This window comes from Camelus bactrianus, chromosome 12, assembly GCF_048773025.1.
Source record: "Camelus bactrianus isolate YW-2024 breed Bactrian camel chromosome 12, ASM4877302v1, whole genome shotgun sequence".
In the NCBI taxonomy this organism is placed as follows: Eukaryota; Metazoa; Chordata; class Mammalia; order Artiodactyla; family Camelidae; genus Camelus; species Camelus bactrianus.
In genome coordinates, this window is record NC_133550.1 from 16969157 (window position 1) to 16996553 (window position 27397).

At 49.3% G+C, this 27397-nt stretch overlaps 3 protein-coding genes and 1 non-coding gene across 8 annotated transcripts; 2 read left to right on the top strand and 2 right to left on the bottom strand.

Moving 5' to 3' along the window:
* Window positions 1-469: 469 nt before the first annotated feature.
* On the top strand, window positions 470-599 carry LOC123619537 (small nucleolar RNA SNORA11). Its single transcript, XR_006728189.1, has one exon. It is a non-coding gene; the product is annotated as a small nucleolar RNA SNORA11 (small nucleolar RNA).
* Window positions 600-7561: 6962 nt separating this feature from the next.
* Window positions 7562-12432, bottom strand: DNAJC22 (DnaJ heat shock protein family (Hsp40) member C22). The gene is given in 5 exon segments (XM_074374918.1): window positions 7562-8705; window positions 9229-9410; window positions 10455-10545; window positions 10547-11165; window positions 11168-12432. Coding segments are annotated over 4 exon segments (999 nt in total). The 5' UTR covers window positions 11277-12432; the 3' UTR covers window positions 7562-8705; window positions 9229-9230.
* Window positions 12433-12692: 260 nt separating this feature from the next.
* LOC123619524 (uncharacterized) lies at window positions 12693-23400 on the bottom strand. Of its 5 annotated transcripts, none has more exons than XM_074374920.1 (4): window positions 23120-23400; window positions 22831-22995; window positions 17944-18045; window positions 12693-13097 (listed from the first exon to the last, which is right to left on the bottom strand). In XM_074374920.1, exons 1-4 carry the CDS (start codon window positions 23398-23400, stop codon window positions 12860-12862), a joined length of 786 nt encoding a protein of 261 aa, XP_074231021.1. In that variant the 3' UTR covers window positions 12693-12859. The 5 variants fall into 5 exon arrangements, 3 of the variants coding, with proteins under 3 accessions (XP_074231021.1, XP_074231020.1, XP_074231022.1); XR_012510609.1 differs by having other exon boundaries at window positions 13062-13097; window positions 17944-21534; XM_074374919.1 differs by lacking the exon at window positions 12693-13097 and adding an exon at window positions 16958-17559.
* On the top strand, window positions 23375-27281 carry C1QL4 (complement C1q like 4). Its single transcript, XM_010964249.3, has 2 exons — window positions 23375-23911; window positions 25985-27281. The coding sequence occupies exons 1-2, from the start codon at window positions 23375-23377 to the stop codon at window positions 26162-26164; spliced, it is 717 nt and encodes a 238-aa protein (XP_010962551.2). The 3' UTR covers window positions 26165-27281.
* Window positions 27282-27397: the final 116 nt, after the last annotated feature.

Below are 27397 nucleotides of genomic sequence, written 5' to 3' on the forward strand. Positions count from 1 at the left end.
TTTACTTCCCAGAGCATTTAATACGGTAATGTGCTTTGTTAATTGAAGGGAGATGCTAGGAAAACTGGACAGCAACATGTAAAAGAATGAAACTAGAACATTTTCTAATACCATATGCAAAAGCAAACTCGAATTAACGACCTAAATGTAACACTGGATACTATAAAACTCCTAGAGGAAAACATAGGCAGAACACCCTTTGACATAAATTGCAGCAATATTTTTTTTGGATCCATCTCCTAAAGCAAATGAAATAAAAGCAAAAATAAACAAATAGGACCTAATTAAACTTGAAAGCTTTTGCACAGCAAAGGAAACCATCAACAAAATGAAAAGAAAACCTACAAAATTGGAGAAAATACTTGCAAATGACATGACTGATAAGGGGTTAATATCCAACCTATATAAACAGCTCATACAACTCAATATCAAAAAAACAAACAACACAGTTTTGAAATGGGCAGAAGATGGGGTGTGCTCAGAGCAGGGGGCCTGAAGAAATGGATCCTCTGTTTACAACACAGCCAACAGGAATCCGGGTTCACTGTGACAACAGGCACAACACTTGGGGCCCTCCTATGAACACATACCCTACAGGTATTCCCCTGCACCTCCACATGGCTGCTGGGCAGGACCAGTGGGACAGGGCTCAATATTGGAAGAAAAGCCAAAGTATTTAGTAGGGGAATTTGCCACCTAGAGCCTGTCCAGTCCATGCATGGGTGAGCCATGAGTGGTCCTATAGACATGAAGGCTTTGAACCTCTTTTCAAGGAAAAAAAGAGATTCCATATGCCATTCTGGAGTAGAGGAGTTTTTAAGAGCAGTGAAAATACTTTGTATGACATTATAATGATGGAGATCTATACTTTTGTCCAAATAGGTGAACTGTGGACTTTGGTGATTATGGTATGTCAAAGTATGTTCATCCTTAGTTTAAAAAAATAAATATAAATAAAAATAATGACTGGTTAATAAAAATAATGGCTATGCGTATGTGTGGAGAGGGAGTATATTGGAACTTTCTGTACCTTTCTGTCAATTTTGTTGTAAACCTAAAACTGCTATTTAAAAAAATGGGCAGAAGAACTGAATAGATGTTTTTTGAAAAAGGAAATGCAGATGGCCAACAGGCACATAAAAAAGATGCTCAATATTGCTAATGTTCAGGAAAATGCTAATCAAAACCACAATAAGATATCACCTCACACCTGTGAGAGTGGCTATCACCAAAAAGACCACAAATAACAAATGCTGGAGAGGATGTGGAGAAAAGGGAATCCTCCTATACTGTTGGTAGGAATGTAAATTGGTGCAGCCACTGTGCAAAACAGTATGGAGGTTTCTCAAAAAACTAAAAATAGAGCTACCGTATGACCCAGTAATTCTACTCCTGGGACTATATCCAAAAACACTAATTCAAAAAGATATACACACCCCAATGTTCATTGCAGCATTAGCTACAATTGCCAAGATACAGAAGCAATGTAAGTGTCCATCAACAGATGAATGGATAAAGAAGATGTGGTAAACACACACACACACACAGGAATACTATTCAGCCATAAAAAAGAATTAAATTCTGCCATTTGCAGCAACATGGGTGGACTTTGAGGGTATTATGCTAAGTGAAATAAATCAGAGAAAGACAAATACTGTATAATATCACTTATATGTGGAATCTAAAAAATACAACAAACTAGTAAATGTAACAAAGAAGAAGCAGACGCACAGATATAGAGAACAAACTAGTGGTTACCAGTAGGGAGAGGGAAGAAGGGAGGGGCAATATCAGAGAAAGGGGGTTAAGAGATAAAAACTATAAGGTATAAAATAAGCTACAAGGATCAAGGATATATTGTACAACATGGGGAATATAGCCAATGTTTTATAATAACTATAAATGGAGTATAGCCTTTAAAAATTGGGAACCATTATATTTTACACCTGTAACTTATATAAGATTGTACAGCAACTATACTTCAATTAAAAAAATATTAGGGATAAATTTGGGAGTTTGAGATTTGTAAATGTTAGCCACTGTATATAAAAATAGATTCAAAAACATAAATTTCTTCTGTATAGCATAGGGAACTATATTCAATAAACTTTAATGAAAAAGAATATGAAAACAAATATATATGTATATGCATGACTGGGACATTGTGCTGTACACCAGAAAATTGACACATTATAACTGACTATACTTCAATTAAAAAAAAACTCTTCTTCTGAGTATAAAAATAATCCATGTCCATTATAAAATATTAGGGAAAATAAATGAATTTCACATTAAATAAAAAATCACAAATAAAAAAAATACTGAAGGGAATGCACTATATAGTATGCAGCTTTCCCCCAAGGAAACTTTTTTCTCCCAAGAGACTTCCTTGCAGGATTACTGTTTACGTGAACATCTACTCTATAAAGTCCTATTGAATGGGGTTTGATTAGGTTGGCATTTCTCACTTCACAGATAACAAAACTAAGTTCCAAAAACATGGGTAACATACCCAAATTCAGTTGTGTATCAGACGTTTGGAGCTGGAAAAAGCCTTAAATTATCAAAGGTTGAATTGTTACATCATAAAATTAGTGGCAATGTCAGAACCAAAATTGAGAAACACTCAGTTTGGTAAGAATGCCTTGCAGGTTCATTAAACTTGGAATTGATGGAATTGATTTTTAGTGAATTTGTTTCTTAGTGTAAGATATTTAACTAATACTGCTTTACTGTAAGTTCATTCATAGAATTTCAGCATACTCTTTCATTTATACAGCCTGTCACTATTTGTTAAAAAGTGATAATGCCACCCTCTGTAAAATGTTTTATGATTTATAAAGTGCTCTCAACACATTATCTCATTTAAATGTCTCAACATCCCTGTGACATCATTATCCCCATGTAACAAATGGGGAAACTGAGGCTCCAAATTGTTAAATAACAATTTAACATATTTAGCAAATGTCCTATTATTTGCACTGGGAGAAACGAAGACAGTCCTTGCTGTCCGGGGCTTTGGTATAGTTAAGGAGACAAAACTTAACAAACACGAGCTAGAGAATGATGTAAGAAAATGCTTGATAGAATGGTACAAACTAGACAAGAATGCTGAAGGAATTCAAGGAAGAATGATTACTAGAAATGGAATTAATCAGTGAAGGCATCATTTAGGGATAAACCTTAAGCTGGATCGTAAAAGAAGTGTAAACATTTGGATTAGCAGCAAGGAAAAAGAATTATAGGAAAGACTGACATCAGCAAAGGCATGAACATGAGAACAAGAAACACACTGATGGAAAAGAATTAGAGTTTGAAGGAAGATGGGTCTGAAATGATCAGTCTTTTGGCTGTGCAGGAAAAGTCAACTGCTAAGGGACAAAGAGTCCCCATCACTGAATATAAAATAATATGGTACCACTTGCCTGGATTGAACAAGTGCTTTCCCACCCAAGTTACACAGAGAAGCAGTGAGCTTACACTCTCTGTTGTGACCCCAGGACTGAAGAAGAGAAACTAGCAAGAGAAGCTAAGTCCAAACTGGTGGTTATAGGTAGGAAGGCATGGGGAGGGGGAGTAACATGAGCCTCACTGGCCCTCAGATATTGACTGAGAAATATATGAATAGAATACATTTATATTTCCTCTATACCCTTCGAATTTCTTTCCTGATACTAATTCATCTGAAAGGTGCCTGACCTACTGATGGTAGGAAAATGCCCTTTTAAGTGATGCTTGTGAAGCCAGACTCTCATGATAACTCAGTCACTGCCAAGCGAAGGATGTCCCCCACAACCATTCTTAGGCCCAGAAATGGAACTAAGGGCTGGCACAGAAGGGGTTAAAATCATTCCCCTCCAACTCTCCCACACAGGGCACTGCTCTCTTCTGTTGAAACTTATCAGTGAGGTTTAAATCTAGAAAATCCAAGGTCTTCCTGAAAGTTATAATAGTTTGCAAGTAAGCAGATGGATGAGAGGTGGGGAGAAGAAAGAGAATTGTGAAGAAAAGGAAAATGAAGAAAGCAACAAATTATTGAAATGAAACCTCACTTAGCTGGAATCCCAGATAAAGTTTTCTGCATTTGTTCTTCAAAACCCACCCTAGCAAAACAAACAAACAAACAAAACCGGTTCATTGAACAAGTTTCAAATCCTTGCCATTACTAAGAGAAGGAGACGGCAAAGAACATGAAGAGAAACAAAAAAAAATCAGCTTCTCAGGGTGTAAACTTCAAAAACCAAAGCAGTGGCATGAAATTTGTGTTTAAGCAAAGCTCTAATATGAGCTAGATTTCCCCAGAGTTTCTGAGGCGATCAAATAACCTCTAGAAAACATACTTCATTTGGAGTTTGCCCTGAATAACACCCAAATCCAACTTCACAGTTGCTCTCACCTTCCCAGCAAAAGGAGGGGATAAACTCTAGTAATGAATCTGCTACAGAGGTGCCACTACCAGATTCCAAAAAAATGAAGGGACATATTTTACCCTGTGACAGCCTTAAGGCGCCATCTGCAGTTCTTAGTTAAGACTGCAGTAAACCCAGACTTGCTGCTAGCTTATTAGGACCACCCACCATTAAAAACAAAACAAAACAAAGAAATACTAAATTCAGGCTAAGGAGTCCTCAAAAACCTCCTGGGTCCTAAAGTAGATGCAACAGCTTGAAGACACAGTGCCTAGAAAAAGACCTAAGGGCCTTAGTTGGCTATAAGCTCAATGAGCAACCAAAAAAAAAAAAAAAAAGCTAATAAATTCTTAGACTGCTTGATTTAAAGGATGATATACTGTCCAGACCTTGAGAACTTAATAGCTCCACAGTACCTTGTTCTGTCTGAACTCATCTGAGAATTGCATTTAGTTCTGGGCACCACAATTTAAGAGCAATATTGACAAGAGTCATAAAAATGTTCATAGCCTTTGACCCAATAATCCCACCCAGGGGAATTTATTCTGATATAATTCAAGAGAGCAGATGAATTAGAAGCATGAAAATATCGATGCAGCATTCTTTACAACAACAAATATACATATCTATTAATAGCTTAAATGTCTCCCGAGAAGGGAATATTACACAGCATTAAAATATAATTCCATGTTATTTGAAAAAATTAAAAATATATAATAATAATACAGGCTACAACATGGATAAATCCTGAAAACATTATGCTAAGTGAAAGAAGCCAGACACAAAAGGAGACATTGTCTGATTCCATTTATAGAAAATGTCCTAGATAGGTAAACCTATAAAGATAGAAAGTAGATTAGTAGTTACTGGGGGCTGGGGGGAGGGGAGAATGGAGAATGATTGCTAATAGGTAAGGGGTTTCTTTTTGGGGTGGTGAAAATATTCTGGAATTCGTATTTATGGTTGTACAACCTCATGAATATACTAAAAACCACTAACCTGTATTCTTTAAAAGGGGGAATTTTATGGTATGTGAATTATATCTGAGTAATTATATATATATAAAGTCTCAATGAGGGGAAAAAACTACAAAATTAGATCCCTGATATGATTCGATCATGTAAAGTTAATTATGTACATTTACGGATGAGGACTAGAAGAGAACATGAGTAAATGGAAATAGTTTGATACAGGTGAATTTCTGATTGGTCATTATATTGCCCTTTGAGCAATTAAACATTTTATTTTCTTCCCGACAGTGTCCACAAGAGGGCAGAGAAAAGATGACAAAACAAACCGTTTAACAGAAGCCTCAGCTGAAGTTAAAAGCCCAGAATCCAGTGTGGAAAGCAATCTTAAAGGTCATGTGAGTCCAACCTCTTCACCATACAAGGAAAAGACTGAGGCCCAGAGTGGCCTCATCCTAAGTCAGCAGGCTGGTCACGCAAAAGGCAGAAGCTGAACCTCATCTCCTCACTTCTCCATCCATCCTCTTTCTACCAAACTACGGTGCTTCCTTAAACAAGGTGATGTTTAATCTGGAAAAGGGAAGATTTAGAGGGATATGAGGTGAAGGGCAGGTTCTTTTCAAGAAAGGGTTTTTTGTTAGTTTTTGTTCTTTGTAGCAAGAGATGGCAGATCTAGGAATAAATTTCAGGGAAGAAAATTCCAGTCTAATAAGAGAATGACAATTAAGGATGTCCCAAAGGTGGGACAGGCAGGGGATTTCTAATTCAATCAAAAACCAGAAGGGTCATCTCTGAGCAAGCTATTCTCATGATCCTGCACTGAGGGGAAGGGTATAGTTCAGTGGTAGAGTATCTGCTTAGTGTGCACGAGGTCCTGAGTTCCATTCCGCATACCTCCATTAAAAAAAAAAAAGCAAAAAACCCATGAGAGTCTAGAGAAGGGAGGACCACTTGTAACCTACCCCCATCACAACACAATCCATCTTCCTATTTACTTCTTTCTAACCATCATTTGTAAGCATTCACACAGGAAAACAAGAGGAATTTTTTAAAATACAAAATACACTAATATACTCTAGGAAAATTTAGCCTTATAGATAGAAACTTCATTCTGTACCAGTGACTCACTAGACACTCAAGCCCTATTTCTTTACATAGGCTGAAAAGGGGAAAGGGAACTTCTAGTTACATTTGCTCACTCTACATATGCCAGCTTCTTTATCACAGCAACCCTTTAAAAGTACATACTATTATCCCAACTTTAGAGGAAACTAAGGCTCTAAGTGGCTAAAGAAACCCAAGATCACAGAGCTAGAAAATCATGGAACCAGATTCAAGCCCTAATCCTAATACTTCTGACTCTAGAACTCATGCTTAAAGTCAAAAGACAAGCCATAGACTGGGGGGAAATATCTACAACACATGTGGCAAACTGCTAAGGTTCCTAACAAGAAAGGATACCAAGAAAATAGATTTCACCAAGACAAGTAGGAACACGATGAAAAAAAAAATAGGTAGATGACATGATCAGACAATTCACTGAAGAGGAAATTCAAGTGCCCAATAAACATTTGAAAAGATGCTAACTTCACTAGGAGTCAGGGAAAGGCAAATTAAAGTCATCAGATAGTACTTCTTTTGTGTATGTGTGATTTAGTGTTTTTTTAAAATTTTATTTTACTGAGTTATAGTCAGTCTACAATGTGTCAATTTCCAGTGTAGAGCACAATTTTTCAGTCATACATGAATATACATATATTTATTGTCACATTCTTTTTCACCATGGGCTACCACAAGATCTTGTATATATTTCCCTGTGCTATACAGTATAAACTTGTTTATCTATTCTATATATACCTGTCAGTATTTACAGATTTCAAACTCCCAATCTGTCCATTCCCAGCCCCCTCCCCCGGGCAACCACAAGTTGGTATTCTGTGTCTATGAGTCATCAGATACTATTTCTTACCCATCACCGTGGGAAAAATTTAAAAGAGTGATAACAGTCTATACCAGTTACAAAGAAAGGGCCACTTGTACTGCTGGTGGAAGTGTAGGATGTTATAATCTTCTCAAAAAGTACCCTGATACAATATCAATAAAAATTTAAAACATACATTCTGTTTGAGCCGACATTATGATTTATTGGAATCCACGTCAAAAAAATTAAAAAACACCAGCACATATATTTAAAGATATTTATTGTAGCATGGCTCATGTTGGAAAAATAGAGACTGCTCATCAACAGTTCCCATTTGAACAAACTAAAATATTGCATATTTTGTACAAAAACTCCTAAGAAAATTTGAGAACAGTAAAATAATTTTCCAAATCAAGTAAAGCCCCAGTCACTTTTTGTCTCTTTTTCCTTATAGACTGTTATTTAATATATTTACATTTTGCAGATGTACTACTACATATCATATTAACAAATTATTAATAGCTATGAAAATGTCTCATTAAAATTCCACATTATAATCTGACAAATTATAAATGCTTTTCAAAGGCAATATATATCAATTTCTGTCAACTTTAAAAAGGTGAGAAAGTTAATTTGGTCTTGAAATCAAGGTACATAAATTCATTGACAATTTTTTTAATATATGGATGCAAAGAAAAAACATCTACAAATTTCATTCCTGTCAACTGATCAGACCATTTTTTTAATTAGTAGGGAACACTAGCCAAAATAATCCTACTTGTTAAATATATATATACTACTCAGAGTTAACTTCCAGAAAAAAGAAAAAAAAAAGTGTAAGGGACACACCCACAAATAAAAAAGAGGAAGAAAGCTGGAGTAAAGGTACATAATTTTAACATCATGTTCCTGGTCTCCAGTCTTCCTCTGCAAACTGAAGCATCCTGGGCTATTTCTTCCACACTTGGGAATTAAGTAAGGCCCCCTTGAGATATTCAAGCTATTGGTTCCCTAGGGTTTCCCCAAAGTCCTCATAAGGGCGTATGAGATATAAAATCATGAATTTTCCCATGAGTTCCTATAAAACAATGTCGTCTGTCTCTTCTGCAACATTCTAATGCATCCTAGTTACACCACTTAGAACGCAGTTCAAAACACTGAGTGAGGTGGACTTGGTACCTGTGTTCCCCCACTGGACTGTAAGCAAAGAGGGAGCAGGATGTGTAGCTCAGAATTAAATCCCAAGGTTTGGGAAGACCTGAGAATTCAGCCAGTCCAACACCCATGTAGGTTTTGAGGGCATTCCACAATACCCCACCACGCAGAAGAGTCTCTGATGAGGGGACTGTCGCTACCCCAGAGCAGCTTCTTTCTTCTTGGGAAAAGTGTAGCTCCTAGAAAGCTCTCCTAATAAATGGAATTAAAATATTTTTTCTGAAATTTTGAAATTTAACCCCAGTCTTACCCCTTGGTAGTCCAGAGAATAGATCAAATCCCTCTTGTCACAGGACAGCTTGTGAAATACTAGAATCTTATATTTCCGTTCAATCACCTAACTCAGTACGTGGCACATTAAAAAAAAATTTGATAAATAACCTTCCCCCATCACTCATCAATGGACCAGGGGTGAAATAATGTGGTATAGTCTCTAAAAGATATTTTGTTGGTTTTATAATACGTCTTTCATTTGACTATCTGGTTTTAAGAAAAAAATAATCAGGAATATAATAGTCAAGAATTCAGAAATTCAAAAACATAAATACGTTCTTTCATCACAATAGCTTTCTCACCTCTAAGGTTTTCTCATTTCTGCTGCAAATGGCAGTTTCTTTAACATTGTTAGGATGCCCCAAGTAGACAAAGCTGGGCTAGGACAAGCTCCCCAGCTCTGCCAGGAAGAGTCTATCCTCAAGGGGAAGTTTCTTCTCACCTTCAGGAACCCCTGGGCTTCCTGAGCTGATTCAGGGCTTCATACACAGCCTGGATCTCCAGGAAGTGCCTCTGAGCATCCTCTGTCTGGTGCCGGTTGTCGTCAGGGTGCCAGATCTTCACTAGCTCTCGGTATCTGCGATGTATTTGTTCATTTGTTGCCCCCTCTGAGACACCCAAAACCTTCAGGAAACAGAAACTAACAAATTAGAACCTCATGAGTTGTCAGGGCATCTGGGCCTCTCCCTGCTCCCTTCCTAAATCATGCTGGAATTGGCTTCCACTTACTGGTCAAAAATGCCCAGAGCCTCAGATTAGAATTCCAGCCTTTTGAAACACAGACACTCTCTGGATCGCATGGCAAGAACCAGGATTTGCCTTTAATCACAGATACCCATTTTCCAACCTGGAACTTGGCATCTCTGATAAGATGTCCTCCTCGCAAGAGAAATAAGCATATATGTTCACCAAAGACATGTACGAGAATGTTCGTAGCAGCTTTATTCAGAATAGCCCCAAACTGGGAACAACCCAAATGTTCACTAACAACAGAATAGATAGATACATTGTGGTATATTCTTACAATGGGAAACTACACAACAATGAAAACAAACCATTTATAATCCCGTGCAACAGTATGAATAAATCTCACAAACATAATATTCAATGAAAGAAGTCAGACACAAAAGAGTACACACTGAATGGTTCCATTTATACGAAGCCCAAGAATAGACAAAGCTAATCTATGGTGACAGAAGTCAGAAAAGAGGTACCCCTCCCAGGAGGGGATTGGAAAGGGGCATAAGTAAACCTTTTTTTTCTTTTAATGGAGGTACTGGGGATTGAACCCAAGACCTCCTGCATGCTAAGCATGCGCTCTACCATTGAGCTATATGCTCCCCCAAGAAACCTTCTTACTACTGGAAATATTCTATACCTTGATCTGAGTGGTAGTTACATAGGTGTATACAAAAAATTAGTGTACTTTATATATGTTGTACCTCGAGCAAAGGTAAATGATATAGACATACCTTTTTCTGCTCCCTATTAGAGCTCTGCACCTTCATTCATTGCACACAGAAGCCCAAACAGGCTAGAACATCCTTCTGGGGCCTGACCCAGCAGACATGAAAACAGTATTTCCACATAAGGGGCACCAGCTCCAATAAGGCTTAGCCTAACCCCCGGAGCCGACCCAGACAGGACTGAGAGAGGAGAAAACCTTACCTGGCGAGCCAGCTGATACTTCTCATCCTGAAAACTGTGAACAAACTCGTACAGCTTCTCCCACTCCAGGAAGTAGCTGCTGCTGAAGCCATAGCCTCCAGACTCGGTAAGGCAGAAGGAGGACAGACTCCATCAGGCGGCCAAAGAGGGGGAAGAAGCTGAACCAACTCAAGGAGCCTAGGGTCTCCGCCCCATAGCTGAGGGTGGCAGCTGTGCTGTAGAGGGCGCTGTACGCTAGCGGGCCTGTGAAAGCAAGGTAAGCCAAGCCCAGGCGGTAGAGCCGCACACTGAGCGTCTCTGACCCAAGTGAAGATTTGTATCGGCGATGCTTCTGGGCTGTGATGCTGGCAGCCAAGCTGATGGGCAGGATGGCTATGGGGCGGCCATAGAAGATAGGGGAAGTAAGAAATGCCACCCCTAGAGTGTTCTTAAAGTCTGAGGTCTGGTTGCCAACAGCAGCCACCAGCAGGACCCCTAAGCCAACTGCCAGTGGGAGGCCTACAATATAGAAGCTGGCCATGAAAGAAAGGCTAATGAGAGCCACAAGGCCAAAATAGATGCCCACTATCATCTGGGCAGCAAAGCGAATGGGACTCAGAGGGGGTGTCCCCCCTCCTGAGCTCTGCCTCTGCCCCTGGGCTCTGTTGGCCTGAGCAACAAAACTTGGGAGCTTCCAGAACTCCCAGAGCCAGCCTAGTCCCCCCCCCCCAGGGTAAGCATCCAGAGCAATGCATGGCTGTCCCGCCCCAGGTACAGGTGGTGGAGCCCAACAGGGCCCCCTACAGCCCAGAGGACATAGGTCATCAAGAGCCCCTTGGCCATCCTCTAGGGAAAGGGTCTCAGAACAAGTCCAGTGGCACCTGACATTACTCAGAATGCAGAAATCTGGGATCCTCTGTGAGAATCACGGCCCCAGAGTTATCCTTAGACCCTAAGACATGGAAAAAAGCAGTTGTAAGACTATATCCAGTTTCCCAGCACAGTAACCCTTTCTCCTTCCAATATTAATCAAGTCCAGATCTTCCTGAGTGTCTCTGAAATTCTGCTTCTCCCATACCCTTTGGTCTAGCACCTCATCTCTGTTTTTCACAACCACACTGACTCCAAATTTAGGGGAGAATGTTTTAAATGCTTTCAGTTGAGTAACTGAGAACCCAGCACACAGACAAAAAGGCAGAAGCTTAAATTTCAGACCTCCCCTCAGACCACCGACCTCCCGAATTAACTCATGCATTGGGGGTGGGGGGTGGGGTGGGGTGGAGTGAATCTGGATGGATACAATGCCCTTTTAAAGTTCCTACACGTTTTTAAAGTCCTCTGTCACACAGCACCCCTGCCCCCACCCCAATTCCCACTACTGCTGCCCTCAGACACTTGGCTGAGGTTTTATCCCTCTGCAGCCTCCCATCTCCCCAGATCAGGAAATCTTCCCACAAGTCAAACTTGAAAGAGGTCCTGAATTCCCTCCAGCTCTGGAAAACTACATTTTGACTTAGACCCTGGCACTTCACAATTCAACCACCAACTTTCGGCGCAGACTTGGAAATTCTCTCCAGAGCGGCCAGGTTAATTCCCAGAATATCAAACCAGATGCCAAAAAGTGCCTGCCAGTCTCTCCCCTCTACACAGAGTGCACCTCATGACCACCAGCTAGTACCTGCTAGTCCCAGGGTGAGCAGCCGTACCTGGGGACCTCGGCTCCCAGACCTCATCAGATCAGTCATTTTCTTTGACCACAGAGTCAAAATGGCCCCTCTCATTCCGCTCCCACTTCCATCCAAATGGACTTTGTCTTTCTGTGTTTGCTGTATCACGGAAGTCGGGCCGTCCTGGTCAGGCCCCTCCCCAAGGCCCTTCCTGGACCCTTAGGGATCATTTTTCAGGCTGGGGCTCCTCTCGCCAGCCCTCTCGGGTAAACTCGGTTTAAGGTTTTCCCGGCGTATTCAGTGTCCCCAGGTTCAACACGGCTGGCACAGCGCCCCACTCCAGGCCGAGAACGCCTGCACTGCGGCACCACGACCACCAGGTGGCGTTGCCGTTTACGGACGGGTGGTGCCGGGCGGGTCCCCTAGACTCACCTTGTCCAGACGGCCCCGCAAAAAGCAGCCCAGGGCGGTTCCCCATAAACGCAAAAAACCGCCCCTGATCGCCCCCTTTCCACTCCTACAAATGAGAATGTGTCTCCTTTCTCACCTCGGGCTGCACTCCTCTCTCCCTACTCCATTGCTCTTCAAGGCTGTCTTGGATGGGTCCACTTCCAGTTCCTCTAAGGCAGAGACACCGACAGACAGGCTGCAGAGAGGGTCTCTTTCCCCGAGTTTGCCTCACTGCCCTGCCTCCAGGCCTGCCAGTCAGGGGCACTACATCTAGATCCTAGATTTGAGCCTGAGACCTGAGGAGCCCCCTTATCCCTCAGGAACCCATGTCCGCTGTATCTCGCTGACTTTGGCGAGAGGGAGAACCAGAAGCAAAAGGGATGGGGGCGAGGGCTTCCCCAGCATGAGAATAGTCCACATCCTCCCGCCTCGATGCTGGGATGGACCTGGGATGCAAGATGCCTTCATTTCAATGTCGTGGGCTCCAATCTTGATTCTGTTACGTGACCTTGGCAAGTCTTGCCGCTTCTTGGGCCTGTTTCCTCCTCTGCAAAGGAAAATTTCGGATCTCTAAGGTCCCCCAGCCTTGATTTGGGGGTGGGCTGGGCCTGGAGGTTCTTCACCCAAGTCGCCTCCTAGCAGTCAGCAGAATGTTTCTGTTCCCTCCACATTCCCAGCCTCCTCAGTCCTTATCCTGGCCTGGGGAGGGAATGTGGCTCCCCATATTGCCCCCGGGGCACATTGTGGGGCTGGGGAAGGCCCCGAAGCAATGCTGGAGCCGCCAGCTGAGGGGCGGGGGCGGACCGGGGCGCTGAATAATGAATGAGACTTAATTGGGCCGGCACTGTGCGGCGGCGCGCTAAGCTCGGCAAACAGCTCCGGCGGCGGCGGCGGCCGCCGCTGGACAAACAAACTAGCTCCCCGCGCAGAGAGCCGGGTGGGGGAGGCAGCTGCGGGAGGGGGAGGGAAGCGGCAGGCCGCCCGGGCCCCGGGGCCTCCGCGCGCCGCTGGCTCTGAGGCCGGAGGAACCCCGGAGTGCCGGGCTGCGCCTGCCTCCCGGAGAGTGGGGGACAGGGAGGGGGCTCAGGGCTCCATCTCAGGAAGCTGGGACTAGGGAGGGAGAGAAGGCGATTTTGCGGTGGAGTCAGTGCCCCGAGGGCGATAAGCGCGACGAAAAGATGGAGAAACAAGTGGAGGGCGGAGGAGAGAGGGAGATCTGAGACAGGGAAAAGCTCTCCGGGGGAGGGGCTGTGGCGGGAAAAGAGCCGTTACTAAGAGGAAAGGGAAGAGCGATGGAGGAACAAGCGAAGGGAGGCGCGAGGAGACGGGGGAAGAAGAATTGGAGAAGAGTCAAGGAGAAGGATGGGAGATGACCGGAATGAGAACGAGAGGGCGGCGGGGCGGGCGGGAGGCGCCCCTGCCTCCGCCTCGCCCCGCCGCGCTCCCGCCCTAGCGCTCTCTCCAGCCGCCCGCACTCACTTTGTCACAATTACGGGGCCGTCACTCGGCCCGGATTGTTTTCCCCAAATTGTTGTTCTATAAACTGGCGTAGGGTGGGGAGTAGGGGGATCTGACAGGCTGAAGCAGGAGGGGAGGGTCTGAGCTGCGGTGGGGGCCTTGGTGTTGTATTTACCTTCAAGCGGGCCTGGGGCAAGCAGGTGAATCCTGAGACCCACGCAGGAATTATGGTTGCTGCCCTAGCCTCATCGTTGATAGCGCTTTTAACCTTCCTGGCCCTTCTCAGCCTCGGGTACCTCAGTTTCCCCAAAAGAGAACTGAGAGGCTTAGAAGGCAGGAGCAGCGAGGCAGCTGTAGGTGGGGCCCGAACTTGCCTGCTCGCCCCATTCTCTTTTGTTGTCTGCTACCCTGGTCACATGGAGAGGGGGTCTATCCAGCTCATTCTCCCCAGACCGCCCTCGGGTGCAGGCTCAACCCTGCTGGATGACCAGACTCCCACCCTCAACAGGTCTGGGCCGCCCCTTGCCCCGCCTGCGTCCTCCAGCCCAAGCTCCGCGCCGCCCGGTGCCCAAGCCACCTTGCTGTCCCTCAATTCCGCAAACATCTGTTGCGCGCCCACTGTGAGCCAGATCCGCGCCAGCCTCCCCCATCCACCCCCGCCTCTCCCCCGCCACCCTCCCCTTACCGGCCGGGCCGGCCTGTCGGCTTCGTGACAGCCGCCGCCGAAGCCCAGGCCCCGCGGGAGCGGCCGGAGAGGAGCCGCCGCATGGCTGGCTCCGACACCGGTCTCCCCGGCGGCTCCAGGGGCAACGGAGGGTGGCGGCCGCTGAAGCGAGACCGGAGCCGGCCCGCAGAGTTATCAGAGCTGGGCGGGGGAGAGAGGGGCCATGGGCAGGCTTGTCTCTGAATCTCTAAGGCCTGTCTGTCTCCTCATTCCATTGCCCTAGGGTTGGGCCGGGGCCGGGGCCAGGGCCGGGACCCCGCCTGGCTCTGCGCGCCTGGGACGCAGTTGGCTCCCGCGCCCCCTCCCCCAGTCCGGGTGATTTACACGCGGGCTCCGCGCAACGGCCGCTTCCCAATCAGGAATATCGACCCCGGGCGGGGCCTCTGGGCCGCATCGATCCCTCTAAGGCTCGGGATTTAAAAATGTCAAATTTGCCTTTTCCAGGCGGGTGGAGGGGGCGGGGGGTGGATTTGGAGGAGGGCCGCTTGGGGGTGGGGGGCAGACAGAGGGGCATCGACCAGGTGCCTGTGCCCTGAATGAGAAGCGACCCGGCCATGGCCGGGCCCTGACACTAGCTGCTTATCCTTAGGTTGCAGTCACCTCTGGATGAGGGTAGGAAGGAAGCCCTACTCCTCCTCCCCATCTCCATGGACCGCACTGTTGCGGTGGGGTATTCCCAGAAAGAGAAGCCCCAGAGGAACAAAGAAAGACCCCCTAAACGTAGGGAGACAAATTTGGAGGAGATTCCTAAATGTGGAGGCATACAGACACAATGAGGGGTGTAGAGACACAGATACAGAGGCTCCAGGAGATACCCTATGTATAAAGAAGAGTAAGGCACATGGAAGGGGCTGAAAGACACACCAAGTGAAGAGAGTTATTTAGGGAGAGGAATTAGAATGTAATTAGCATTATCTTCCCAAAGTGTCAACTAGCAACTGGACCTGAAATCCAAAAAGTAAGGGTCCCAGAAGCCACAAACCCAGCCCCAAAAGAGGTGGGCTCTCTTGGAGGTCTGATGGCCTTCCCCTCCCTTCTGGATATCCACCTCTTCCTTTCTGTCCACCACCAGCCTGGGAAGCCAGATGGGCTGGAGATCACATCTTATATTGGAGACTGTATATGTGATGGAGACTGCGTGAGTGTGTATATGTATGTGGACTGTAGAAAACTCTGGAAGTAACTGCTTCCTTCTCTAGAACTTAGCAGCTGGGTCTACAGACTTTGGAAAAAATCCACCACTCTCAGGAAGCTTGGGAAAGGGATGATGTTTGGGTTGGAGGTGGTGAAGGGAGCAATTGTCCAGACCAGCACCCTCACAGTTAACATCTATCCCCCACACCCCCAGCAGCACACCTCAGCTGTCACTGTGCACACTGCTGTTTCCTACAGAATTGGAGACAGAGAGCTGACAGCAAGTAGGGTGGGGTGGCACAGACATACAGGGAGAGGAGGCAGCTCATCCTCAGACACAAGCATCACACACCTCCACTGACAAAATCAGGCCGACACATCCCTACCACTGACAACACACAGTCACTGACCCCCACATGCGACCAACACGCATCAATCCCTGTCACATACACCACCTCTATGCGCACAGACACGCACAATTCCTCCTAGGTCAGGCCAAAGCGCCTAGTCTTAAAGCCTGTCTACACCCTTTCTTGACATCTTAGACGTTAAATCGCCTTATCTGAGCAGAGGGCTTAGGTCCCTGTCCCTGCTCCCCAAATTCTGCAACCAGGGCCAGCTCCAGCAACTAAAAGGCCAATCTCGAGGAAGTCAAGTACCAGGGTCGAGGCAAGGAACCGGGAGCTGACCGGGCAGTGGAGCTGTTATACGCCTCCCTTATTTCCCCTCCTGTCACTGTCTCTTTCCCGGCACGTCCACTCGCGGCCCGCCGCCCGCCTGTCAGTCGAGTAATGAATGCGCGCTCCGGGCCCCGGGCTCCCCTGGAATCGTTCATCACTGCCAGCACCGCCCACCTCTCTGCGCCTGCCGGGAGGGCTACGCGGCCCAGGCGGCGAGACCCCCTCTCCCTCCACCTCCACTACTAATTGTCAGATTGAGATGTTGATTTGTAAGCTAGGAGCTAGCGCCAAAGAATCCGCAGTAAAACCTGGGCTCCTTGAACTTCCTCTGCCTCCATTTGGGGTCGCCCAGCCTTGGAGCCTTTCTGGATTTGATGTGCATGGGTTGGATTTCACTTAAGAGACCGAGAATAGAAGCACAGTATCATTTTATTTCAATGGGAGGCGCACCAGTCTAGAGATCCTTAGAGGGCTTGTCCTGGGCTCTGTCCCACTTCTACAGACGGGACACTCTTGGGCTTCGTCCCTCAGACTCCCAGCAGGCGGCGCCTGGGCCACCAGTCTCCTCTCACTCACAGCTAGTCCCGGCTTCCGCACTGGAAGCCCCCAGGCAGCCGTCCCCAGTCCGCCTTCAGTGAACGATGGGGGCCATATACTGCCCTCTCTTTCCTCCCGTGACTCTGGCCTCCCGCACCTCCGGCCTTCCGCAGTCCTCCATTCTCCCGCAGGAGGCGCCCCTGTTGCAGGTCTGCCCTCGCCCTGCCCTAGGAGCCTAGGCTGCTGTCCCACCCCCACCCTCCCCCAGCCCGGGCCCCGGAGCTCCTCTGGCGGCAGGCTGAGTGACGGGCGGCCGGCGATTATGCGGAGAGGGAGCGGGGTGCGCCGCGGGCGGCAGCGCTGACCCTTCACATTTCCGATCCGCCGGGACCCTCATCCATCCGAAGCTGCTCTTTGTCTGGCCGCCTAATTGCCGGCGGACAGGATGGATGGCGGGACCGACAGCCGTGGAATCCCTAATAAAGGCCGCGGCCGCCGGGGAGGGAGCGCGGGAAGGAGGGGGAGAAAGAAGGAAGGGATGGAAAGAGGTAGGGGGAAGTAAGGGGCCGCGGCCGCCGGCTCAGAACCGCTGCACGAGGCGCACATGGGAGCCAGGCTGGCCTACGGTGCGGGACCAGGAGTCTAGGTCGGTCCCTGGGTCAGGTGGGTGTGGGGGTTCGTGAAGTCTCCCGCTTGCTGGAGAAGAAGAAAGAGCTAGGGGCAGAAAGCATCCTAGGGCCAACCTCGTTTAGCTGAGCCTTCGAAGATTACAGCCTCGCACTGCCTCTTGGGCTCCCGGCTTTCACAAGCCCAAGCCCCGCCCTCGGCTCCCCACCCCACCCCCCGCCTCCTCTGCTCACCTGTCGGTCTCAGCGCGGGATCCAATATCCCACCGGAGAAATGAGGGGTCTGACAGCTCTCTGTGCGGCCGCTCGCCACATTTCATTAACTGGAGGCTGGAGCTGGAGGACGATGGGGGCGAGGGGGAGGGAAAAGAGGGTGGAGAGAGGGGCTAGGGCGAGGAGCCGCACCTGGCCAGGGGTCAAGGGCTGCGGAAGTTAATCTGCGTGATCTGGCCTGACGTTGGAAGCAATCTCTACCCATTCTCTGTGGAGCCAGGAGCCTGTTCTCAGCCTTGTGAGCTCTGGTGGCTGCCCTTTGAACCTAAGTCTGCACGGAGCTGCGATGCCAGGGGATCCGTGCGGCGGATGAATGGAAGCCCTGGGCCGGGCGGCGGACTTGCCCTCTGGCGGGTCGCTGAGGCCTGTCGACCTTCTGAGAGAGAAGGCAAAGTGCGTGCGGGCTCTTGGGCCGTGACTGTTTTCCCCTCGGTGGTGGGAGGAGAGACGTCCTCGGCTTTCCTGCCTTTGGCATCTTGAGCACATTTTTTTTCTGCGATTCCCTCATTTCCTTCTCCCTCCCTTTTCTCTTTTCTCTCCTCTTCCGACTGAACTAAGTGACTTCTCCTCAGCTAACTTCGGCCAAACATCCAATATCCATTAGCCAACAACTGAGCACCTATTGGGTGTTAGGCTCCACAGCGCTGGAGGTGGGGGTTGGGGGACACGTTCAGTCAAGGTCCTGCCTGCCCTGTTGGCCTCACACGCATAGGTCTCCCCTGAGACCCATTCAGATCTCTCTTTCCCACTCCTGTCCTGCTTTTCGCACCCTTCCACTGCTTCCGGTGTCATTTCTCTTCTCTGGGCAGTGAGAAGGAAACCAGGAGATCAGAACTCTAGTTCTAGGGCTGCCATTTACAGGGTGATACAAGACAAGTCATTTTTCCTTTCTGGGTCCTCCTTCCCTCATCTGTAAAATGGAGACAATATATCCATCTCTCAGGAGTGTCTCCAGGATGCAATGAAAACTTGTTGGTAAAAGCTCTGGAGTGGGGGAGGGTATAGCTCAGTGGTAGAGCACGTGCTTAGCATGTAGGAGGTGCTAGGTTCAATTTCCAGTACCTCTGTAAACAAACAAACAAACAAACAAACCTAATTACTCCCCCGACCAAAAAACCCAAAACATAAAAGCTCTGAAATACTGTAAGCACATAATAATGTTATTTCCCTTTCCGTACTAGTCCCTGTGCTCTCAGGAGGGCAAATTTCCTTTCTCTTTAAATCAGAGGTCTGGTACCAGGCAACCCAGGTTGCATCCAGTTCTGTGTGATCTTACTTGTGGGAGCTGAAAGCCAGTGTGTAGGGGGGAGGAGGGAGGAGTGGAAAAGAACCACACTATAAATGGCCCTTAAAAGATGAGGAAGGAGAGATTGCAAGGGGAAAAAAAGACGTTTCTTTAGATCTTAATGTAACATAAGCCAGATGGTTCCTCTCCCCTTACAGATGAGGAAACTGAGGCCCGCGGAGGTTACACTGTAAGTGACAGGGGCAGATCACACTTCTGGGATCTTTCCTCCCGTGAGTCCTCTATTGTTTGTTTCCTCCGGCCCCCTTTCTTCCCATGAAGGGGTCCAGGTCAGTGACAAGGAGTGTGGGAGAAGGAACAAAAGAGAAAAACTTCAAGGAGCCAGGACCTTTCTGCTAGACTTCATAAAATTTTAACAAGAAAACTTCCTCAGAGTAGAAGGTACATATCATATGCAAATCATATGCTAATCACATGCTAATCTAAAGTCTGGTCCTCAGAACTCTGACACACACCTGGCTGTAAGCCCTGGGGGAAATTCTTGGGACACCCCTGTGTTCCAGGACAGGACAGGTAGGGGTGGGTTCCATTTAGAGTCAAGTTATGGAGTTAGGATTCATTTTAGGATTGGAGAGGAGTCAAGTGTATACTTTGGGATTAGGGTCAGGGCTACTGCAGAGTTAAGGGCCGAGTACAGTAAGGCAGGATTCAGACTGGGCTGTGCTTTTAAATCAGGGAGCCTAAGGGACTTAAAGGCTTTCTCTCTTCTCCCCTCCTCCCCATCAGCCTTGTCCCCACCTCCACTGCCCCTTCTGTGTCCTGCAGCACAGCTCTCAGTCTACTTCCCATTCCAAACCATACCATCCCTCTGAGGCCTCCCAGTTTGGCTGCCCAAGGAGCTCTGGGTAAATTGTCCCAGACCCCAGCCTGGGCCCCCGTATTTCCTCTTGAGCCCAGACCCTTGGCTTCTGGCCCCAGGAGCACTGGCTGGCCTTGACCCTGCCCAGGTCCCTCCTTGGCCGAATGTGACAGCTGCAGGGGAAGCAATAAGGACCTGGTGAGCTGGCAGCTTCATTCCGGAGTGTGGGGAAAGAGCAACAGAACATGAATAAATTCATGGAGCTGGCCCCTCAGCTCCCTGTGAGCCAAGCCCGCTTCCCCCACCACACACACCCGCTGCCGCCTGCAGCCCTGCTGGTCACTGAAACTCAGAGCCTGGGCTGGGGATGGGAGGAGAAGGGAAGCTCCAGAGAGAAGAGGGCTGGGACCTGGGTGAGTAGGAGAGGGGGTGGGGGGCCGGGCTGAGCAGAGAGGACCTTCAGTGTGTACATGGGGGGAGAGGGGGGAGGAGAGGGGTGGCAGGACCTGAGGTCGATGGGGCTTGGGGATCAGGCAGAGGAGGCCAGGGTGAACCCTGGCCTGCTCTCTGTCTCTGATCCATCCATCATCCAGCTGGGGGAGCAGATTCAGAATTAGACATGCATGGGGCCGACATGGCCCTCAGCCCCCCGAGGAAGACAAATGGCGACAAAGACCTTGAATAAAATTTGTATTTATGGTTGGAGGAGGCCCCTCCCCCACTGACTGCCAATCCTTTTTCTCCCAACCCTTTCAAGCATGTAGGGGCCTCCCTCCACACAGGCCCAGTCTCAGCAACCTGTTTTTTCCTGCACCATTATGGGCTGGGAGGTGCAGGGAAGGGAAACAGGAGATGAGGGAATCACCTTCCACCCAATAATTATGCCCTGATGTGCTCGGTGCTCTCCATTTTACACAATGTACTCTTACATATCACAGTACTGGCTTATCCTCGTCTCTAAGAGATCCTTTGCAGCTGTCCACCTCCAGGGTCTCCAAACAACCTACTTTTGCCTCTGGCCCTGGGGTTCCTGTGAGCAAGAAATTGCCCCCAGAGGGGTCAGACCCTGAGGAAGGATGAAGATCCCTCATAGAGAAGGATCTATCAAAGCTTGTGTTTCCTCTTGGTCACTCAAATGACAGACACAGTCACCTCTCACAGGAGGGTTCCGAGCACTTAATCTGCATTGTAGTTATGTTATTTGCATAAACAATTTCAAATCCCTCCCCCAAATATTTATTACGTGGGGTCCAATCTCTATGAGTTTCTCTCTAACCACAGACCTGTGAGGAAGAGTGAAGGGGCAGAGATCCTGGGGCTAGACAAGGTCTGGGACCAGGACAAGGGTGGCAGGGCAAGAACTGCCTTCTGACTTTCTCCCTAGTAGACTCTCCTCTTCAGTCCTGAGGTGGAAGAGATGACATTCGTGGGGTCCCACATTTAGGAACTAAGAAGAAGACAAATGCAAAACCTCCCTTTAAACAGCCCTCACACATACACACACAAAGACAACAGCACAGTCCACAATCCCACTCACCCAGGGACACACAAGGCCAGGGTCCCATGGACACGTCCACACTTGCCAGCACACTGTCACAATGCACAGGCCCAGAGCCTACCACACTGCTGGAAGAACCGCCCCGCCTCCGCGTCTTCCCCACAGTTGATATGTCACATTGAAGTCCGAACACGGACCTGGGTGTCTCTCTGCAGCGCGCCATTTACATTTCTCTCTCGATCTGTCAACCTGTCTTGGCTCCCGTCTCTCTCTCTCCGTCTCTGTCTCTCCCTCTCCCCCTCTGGGGCTGTCAGTTAGTCTCTTTTCCAAGCTTTATCTCTGTCTCTGCATCTCTATCTGGCTTTCGTCTCTGATTTCTCTGTAGCTCCTTCTCGGCTTTCCTGTCGGTTTCCTGCTCACTCCCCAGGCTGATCTGTTTTCTCACTCTCTAGCTCCCTCACTCTCTCGATTGCTCTGCGCCCCTCAACACTGGGGGTCGAGGGTAGGAGTGCCTGGAGATTTGCCTCTTCTAGTTCAAACCAACACATACCCGTTGAATCCTTTACCATACATTATTGGGTCATTGGCACTGAGGGACATGGGGTAGCAAATTTCTATTTTTTTTCTCGCCCTTCTTGTTTGTTTGTGAGGTTTTTTTTTTCTTTCTTCTTATTTATTTATTTATTTATTTATTTATTTATTTATTTATTTATTTATTTATTTATTTATTTATTTATTTATTTATTTATTTATTTATTTGGTGGGGGAGACAGGGAGGATTCTTTTTAGCTCAGGAATCCACCTGTTTTCTGTATGTATCTCAACCCCTTTTACCCCACCGCTGTTTCTGGCCTACTCTGGGCTCTGGGAATACCAAACTCAGGGAAGAGGGTGAAAGTAAGCATAGGGTGGGGGCAATGAATCCCTGCAGTATTGGTTTAGAGCTGGGAAGGAACAGAGAGTAGAGGGATGCGGGTGGGGGCCGCTGCCTGCCCCGCCTCCGCGCTTCCTTCTCTGGGCGCCAGGGGTCGCTCCGCCCCCGGCCGCTTATAGCGGCTCTCGCCGCGCGGCTGCTCACACCACCCGCACTGCCGCCCCGGGAGGGAGGGGAGGAAGGTTAGGGACGCAGAGAGGGAGAGCGCTGGCTGGAGAGAGACGTGGGGCCAGGGCACCAGCAGGGGCTGGGGCCGCGGCTGGGGTAGAAAGGTGGGTCAGTGCTCGCCAAGAGCCAGGGCGCAAACCTACCAGGAGGTCGTGTCCGGTGGGCGCCACTCGCAGCGCAGAGCCTGGGACGTCCAGAGCGCGGAGAGTAGTCCCAGCTCCGGCAGAGAGCGATCCGTCTGGGTAGCAGGGGACTTAGGCGCCGCCATCCTTGAGAAAGCAGCTGTCCGGAGAGCAGGCATCCTAGATCTGTAAGAAACCAGCCGTCCGAGAAGCTACCGATTTCAGGCGCACGAGAGTGTTAGACTGAACAGGAGGGTAACAGAGGACCACGGACTCTGAACCGTCGGGAGCTGCCCCTGGCTCAACTCACGCGGGGACCTCCGCCTTGACGGAAGGTTTGGGGAACCGCAGCACTGAGGCGGGAGCCCGCAGGGGCGGGGGTGCCGGGAGCAGCCGTCGGGGGGATCCCGATCCAGGCCCGAGCCCGGCCACCGCCTCCGGGGTCCGTGGAGAGCTCCGGGCCTCCGCCGCCATTGCGCCCAAGAGTGAGGAGGATTTGCTGGCCCTGGCCGCGTCGCGGCTGAGCCGCCGCAAGCGGGTGGCGGGCGCGGCCGTCGGGGTGGCCATGGTGCTGCTGCTGCTGGTGGCCATTCCGCTGCTAGTGCACAGCTCCCGCGGGCCGGCACACTACGAGATGCTGGGTCGCTGCCGCATGGTGTGCGACCCGCATGGGCCTCGGGGCACAGGATCCGACGGCGCGACCGCCTCCGTGACCCCCTTCCCTCCGGGAGCCAAGGGAGAGGTGGGCCGGCGGGGGAAGGCAGGTCTGCGAGGGCCCCCAGGACCGCCAGGCCCCAGAGGACCTCCAGGAGAGCCGGGCAGGCCAGGTCCCCCGGGCCCTCCCGGCCCAGGTCCCGGCGGGGTGGCGCCCCCTGCCGGCTACGTGCCTCGAATAGCTTTCTACGCTGGTCTGCGGCGGCCACACGAGGGTTACGAGGTGCTGCGTTTCGACGACGTGGTGACCAACGTGGGCAACGCTTACGAGGCGGCCAGTGGCAAGTTCACCTGCCCCATGCCAGGTGTCTACTTCTTCGCTTACCATGTGCTCATGCGCGGCGGTGACGGCACCAGCATGTGGGCTGACTTGATGAAGAATGGACAGGTGAGATGCCCCTCCCCCACCTAGCTCCAGACCTGGTAGCTTCCTAAATCTCTCTGCACTCATTACGCGACCCGAACCTCTTTCCCAAATAGGGTCACTAAGTCCAAGAAGGCCAGGTGGCCAAGAACTTAGAAATCACGTCATTTAGCTAAAGAGGAATTGGGGGCCAGAGAAAGGAAACGACCTGCCCAGGGTCTCACAGGGCATTAGGAATGGTACCTCAGAATAAGTACCTGAGGACTCAGAGCTTACTACTATCGCTGCAGCCGCTCCTTCACACTCCAACTGTAGACAACTGTACATCCAACCTCTTCGGTATTTCACGCTGCAGTTAGCTTCTTTTCTCGTCCTGTCTTGGGTAGGTCTTCTGACCTTCTGGTTTCCCAGCTGCTCTGTGGGTGACTGACTGGAATCTGGCTCCTTCAAAATAGAATGGAATCTGGGTTTAAGGCAGTGGCAGTAGGTAGCTGTTCCTGTGTGGGGCATTAAACTTGGCTTTTTGAGAAAAAGGTAAAAAAGAAAGAAAACATTCGCTCATTTTCCAAGCAGCTCTTATTGCTAGCTCCTGGGCTTGGGACCATTTCTATAGTGGGCCTTACCCTCAGCTAATACTGAGTCGGTAGGCAGAGGTGAAAAATGGTGTGGCAGCTTAGGGGTCAGCCAGGTGGCTTGCCGGAATGAATATGGGAAAAAGAAAGAGGCAAAGGACAGATAAAGCAGAAGCCTTGGACCCTGGCCTAGTCCCTGCCCCTGTGATCTGAGTCGGAGTCACTACTGTCTTGGCTTGGGAGAAAAGCCTCAAAGACTCAGTTCAAGGTCCACGACATGCATAGAGGAAGAGAGAGGCCACAGTGGTGGAGGTGGGGAAAGGTGCCTGGGCCCCTGTAAGCTGCAGGGTGTAAGGTTGGGGCTGAGCTGTGACCTCCTAAATGCCTGTGTGCGATGGGGTGGTTTGACCGTGTCGCATCCGGCCTGCTCATCCCAGCTGTCAGAACCCCAGGTCTTGCTGCAGCAGCCTCCCTCCAAGACCCGCGGACACTGCACTGGGGTCTCCTCCCAGCAGAGATGCCCCGGGAACCCAGGGAAAGGGATTGAGAGTGTATATGTGTCCATATATGGGAGTGAGATAGTGTATTGTGTACGAGAATTAGTGTTAGTGCGTGATGCAAGTGTGTCTGTGGGTGCGGGGTGCAAAGGTGTGCGAGTAAAGGGGTGTCTACCTGCATGTGGCACTGTGCAGGTGTGTGTGTGGTCCATGCCAGGTGTCTGTGAGGGGCAAGGTGGGTAGTCTGTATCTAGAATGTGTCGGTTTCCGAGGAGGCGGGGGCTGCGTGGCTCCCACTCTGTATTCCGTGGTGCGGGCGCTGCGGCCCTGGGGAAGGTAAATAGTGATTAGAATAATGATGAATAATTAATGAGTTAATAACCAACCCCCGCGGGACAGGAAAAGGGGGGCTGGAGAGGGGGCTGGTAGTGAGAGGCGAACAGCAGCAGAGGCCAAAGGGCAGGAGGGTCTACCTGTTGGGGCAGAAGGCGACCCCCACATCGGGGCGCCCACCGGCGCTAGGAGGGGAAATCTAGCAGGGGCAGGAATGCATCATCGCACCTTCCCAGGGCCCCCGCACTCTTGCGTACGCACAGACACGCCTGTGCTCTATCACTGGAGGAACGGAATGCAAATTTAGGAGATCAGAGAGGGTTCAGAATCTTGAAATTATCCTTTAGGCTAATTTTATTTTTTTAATGACAATAATAATAGCAAAACCTATACAGCTTTGTGCAAAGCACTGTTCTAACACACTTCACACTCACTTAATCCTATAACCTTATGAGGAAGGCTCTGTTCCTACCTTCCACCTTATAGCTCAAACAGGACCAGAGAAGGCATGAAACTTGCCCCAGTCACAGCACCTAGTGAATGGCAGTGCCTGCGAAGCACCTTGTCCTTCCCAATCCCTGCAGCCTTCTACCCTCACGTCTCCTTCACAGACCCAGCTGCACCTCCTCGGCCGACCCCTCGTCACCCCAACTTGGCACAGGGCGTGAGTGGGTTGTTCTGTTCTCCGTCACTAGGTCCGAGCCAGCGCCATTGCTCAGGATGCGGACCAGAACTACGACTACGCCAGCAACAGCGTCATCCTGCACTTGGATGTGGGAGATGAAGTCTTCATCAAGCTGGACGGCGGGAAGGTGCATGGCGGTAACACCAACAAGTACAGCACCTTCTCTGGCTTCATCATCTACCCGGACTGAGCCGGGCCTCATCCCCCACATCCCTGCTCGCCCTTCGCCTCCGCTCCTCTCCTCACCCACCTTCACCTGGCCCCACCCAAGGCGCCACCCCATCCTTCGAGAACCTGGCGGTGGAGCGGACCCTCCCCCTCTCGGAGGTGGCCTTAGTGGGCGGACTCTTGCTGCTCCAGGGTATAAGCGGCTGGGGAGCAGAGGAAGCGCAGAGCGGGAAGCATCCGTGTGCAGGCATGTGAAAGCCAGGACAGGGGCGGAGGTCATGCCCTCTCTTTTGCCGGGAGCTAGGGAACAGTTTCACTAGACGCAGCTCCGAGGTATGGAAAGCAGAAAACAGAAGGGAAACCCTGGCTTTTTCCGAGGGAGAAAACAGAAACAGAAGGAGCCCATCTAGGCAGGAGAAGAGACATTAGGATGGGGTAGGCGCTGGTCCTCTGTCCTGACTTCTCTAGCCATCCCCTCTTCCCCTCATCTCCATTTTCAGGCTCCAGGCTCTAGTCATGGCGGCCTTCCTGTGAACTGGAGGAACCAGTGAATTCTTTCCTAGCATTTAAAATTCATCCTGTACAGCCCCTACTTCACCCCGATCCAGGTTAGGCCCTGGGGCTACAGCTGCTGTTGCCTCTTCCAATAAAGTGAAGTTGGAGAATGTGAGTGCCTCTTAACTTGCTGCACGGAGAGGGAAAAAGTGGCTGACCCTGTCCTCACTCCTCTCAAGGATCCCCCACTCTGACTATCATTCTGCCAGAGGCAAAGGTTTATTCCTGGCAAGGCCTGTCTCTGGAGTAGGAGGGGAGTAGCCCAGGGTTTCCACTCTGATATGGGGAAGGAAGGGTACCAGCTTCAGGAGAGCTTTGAGGACTCACACTGTAGGGAGACACCAACCAGAGTGGCACTAACAAGGGAGGATTCCAAAGATCTGGGTCTCGTGCTTTTGCTTTCAGCCCAATGCAGGGAGAGAATTCTAAGGAGCTCTAGGCGATGAGCGAACTGTTGATGGCTCCTGGAAGGGCCATGATCTCAGGGAGCAAGGAGAAGAGCAGTCCCCAAAGGCCCACTCCCGCTTCCCCAACACACTCAACTCAGAGCTTGCCGGGTGGGTGGGGTGGGCAGGAGTGGGATGCTAGGACAGCTCCTAGGTAAGGGAGCTTGGGGGATCCTGAGAACCCAGGGCTGACATTTAAGCTGGGGGACACTGCCACCTTGTGGGCAATTGGAGAGCAACAGCAGTAGTTGGCC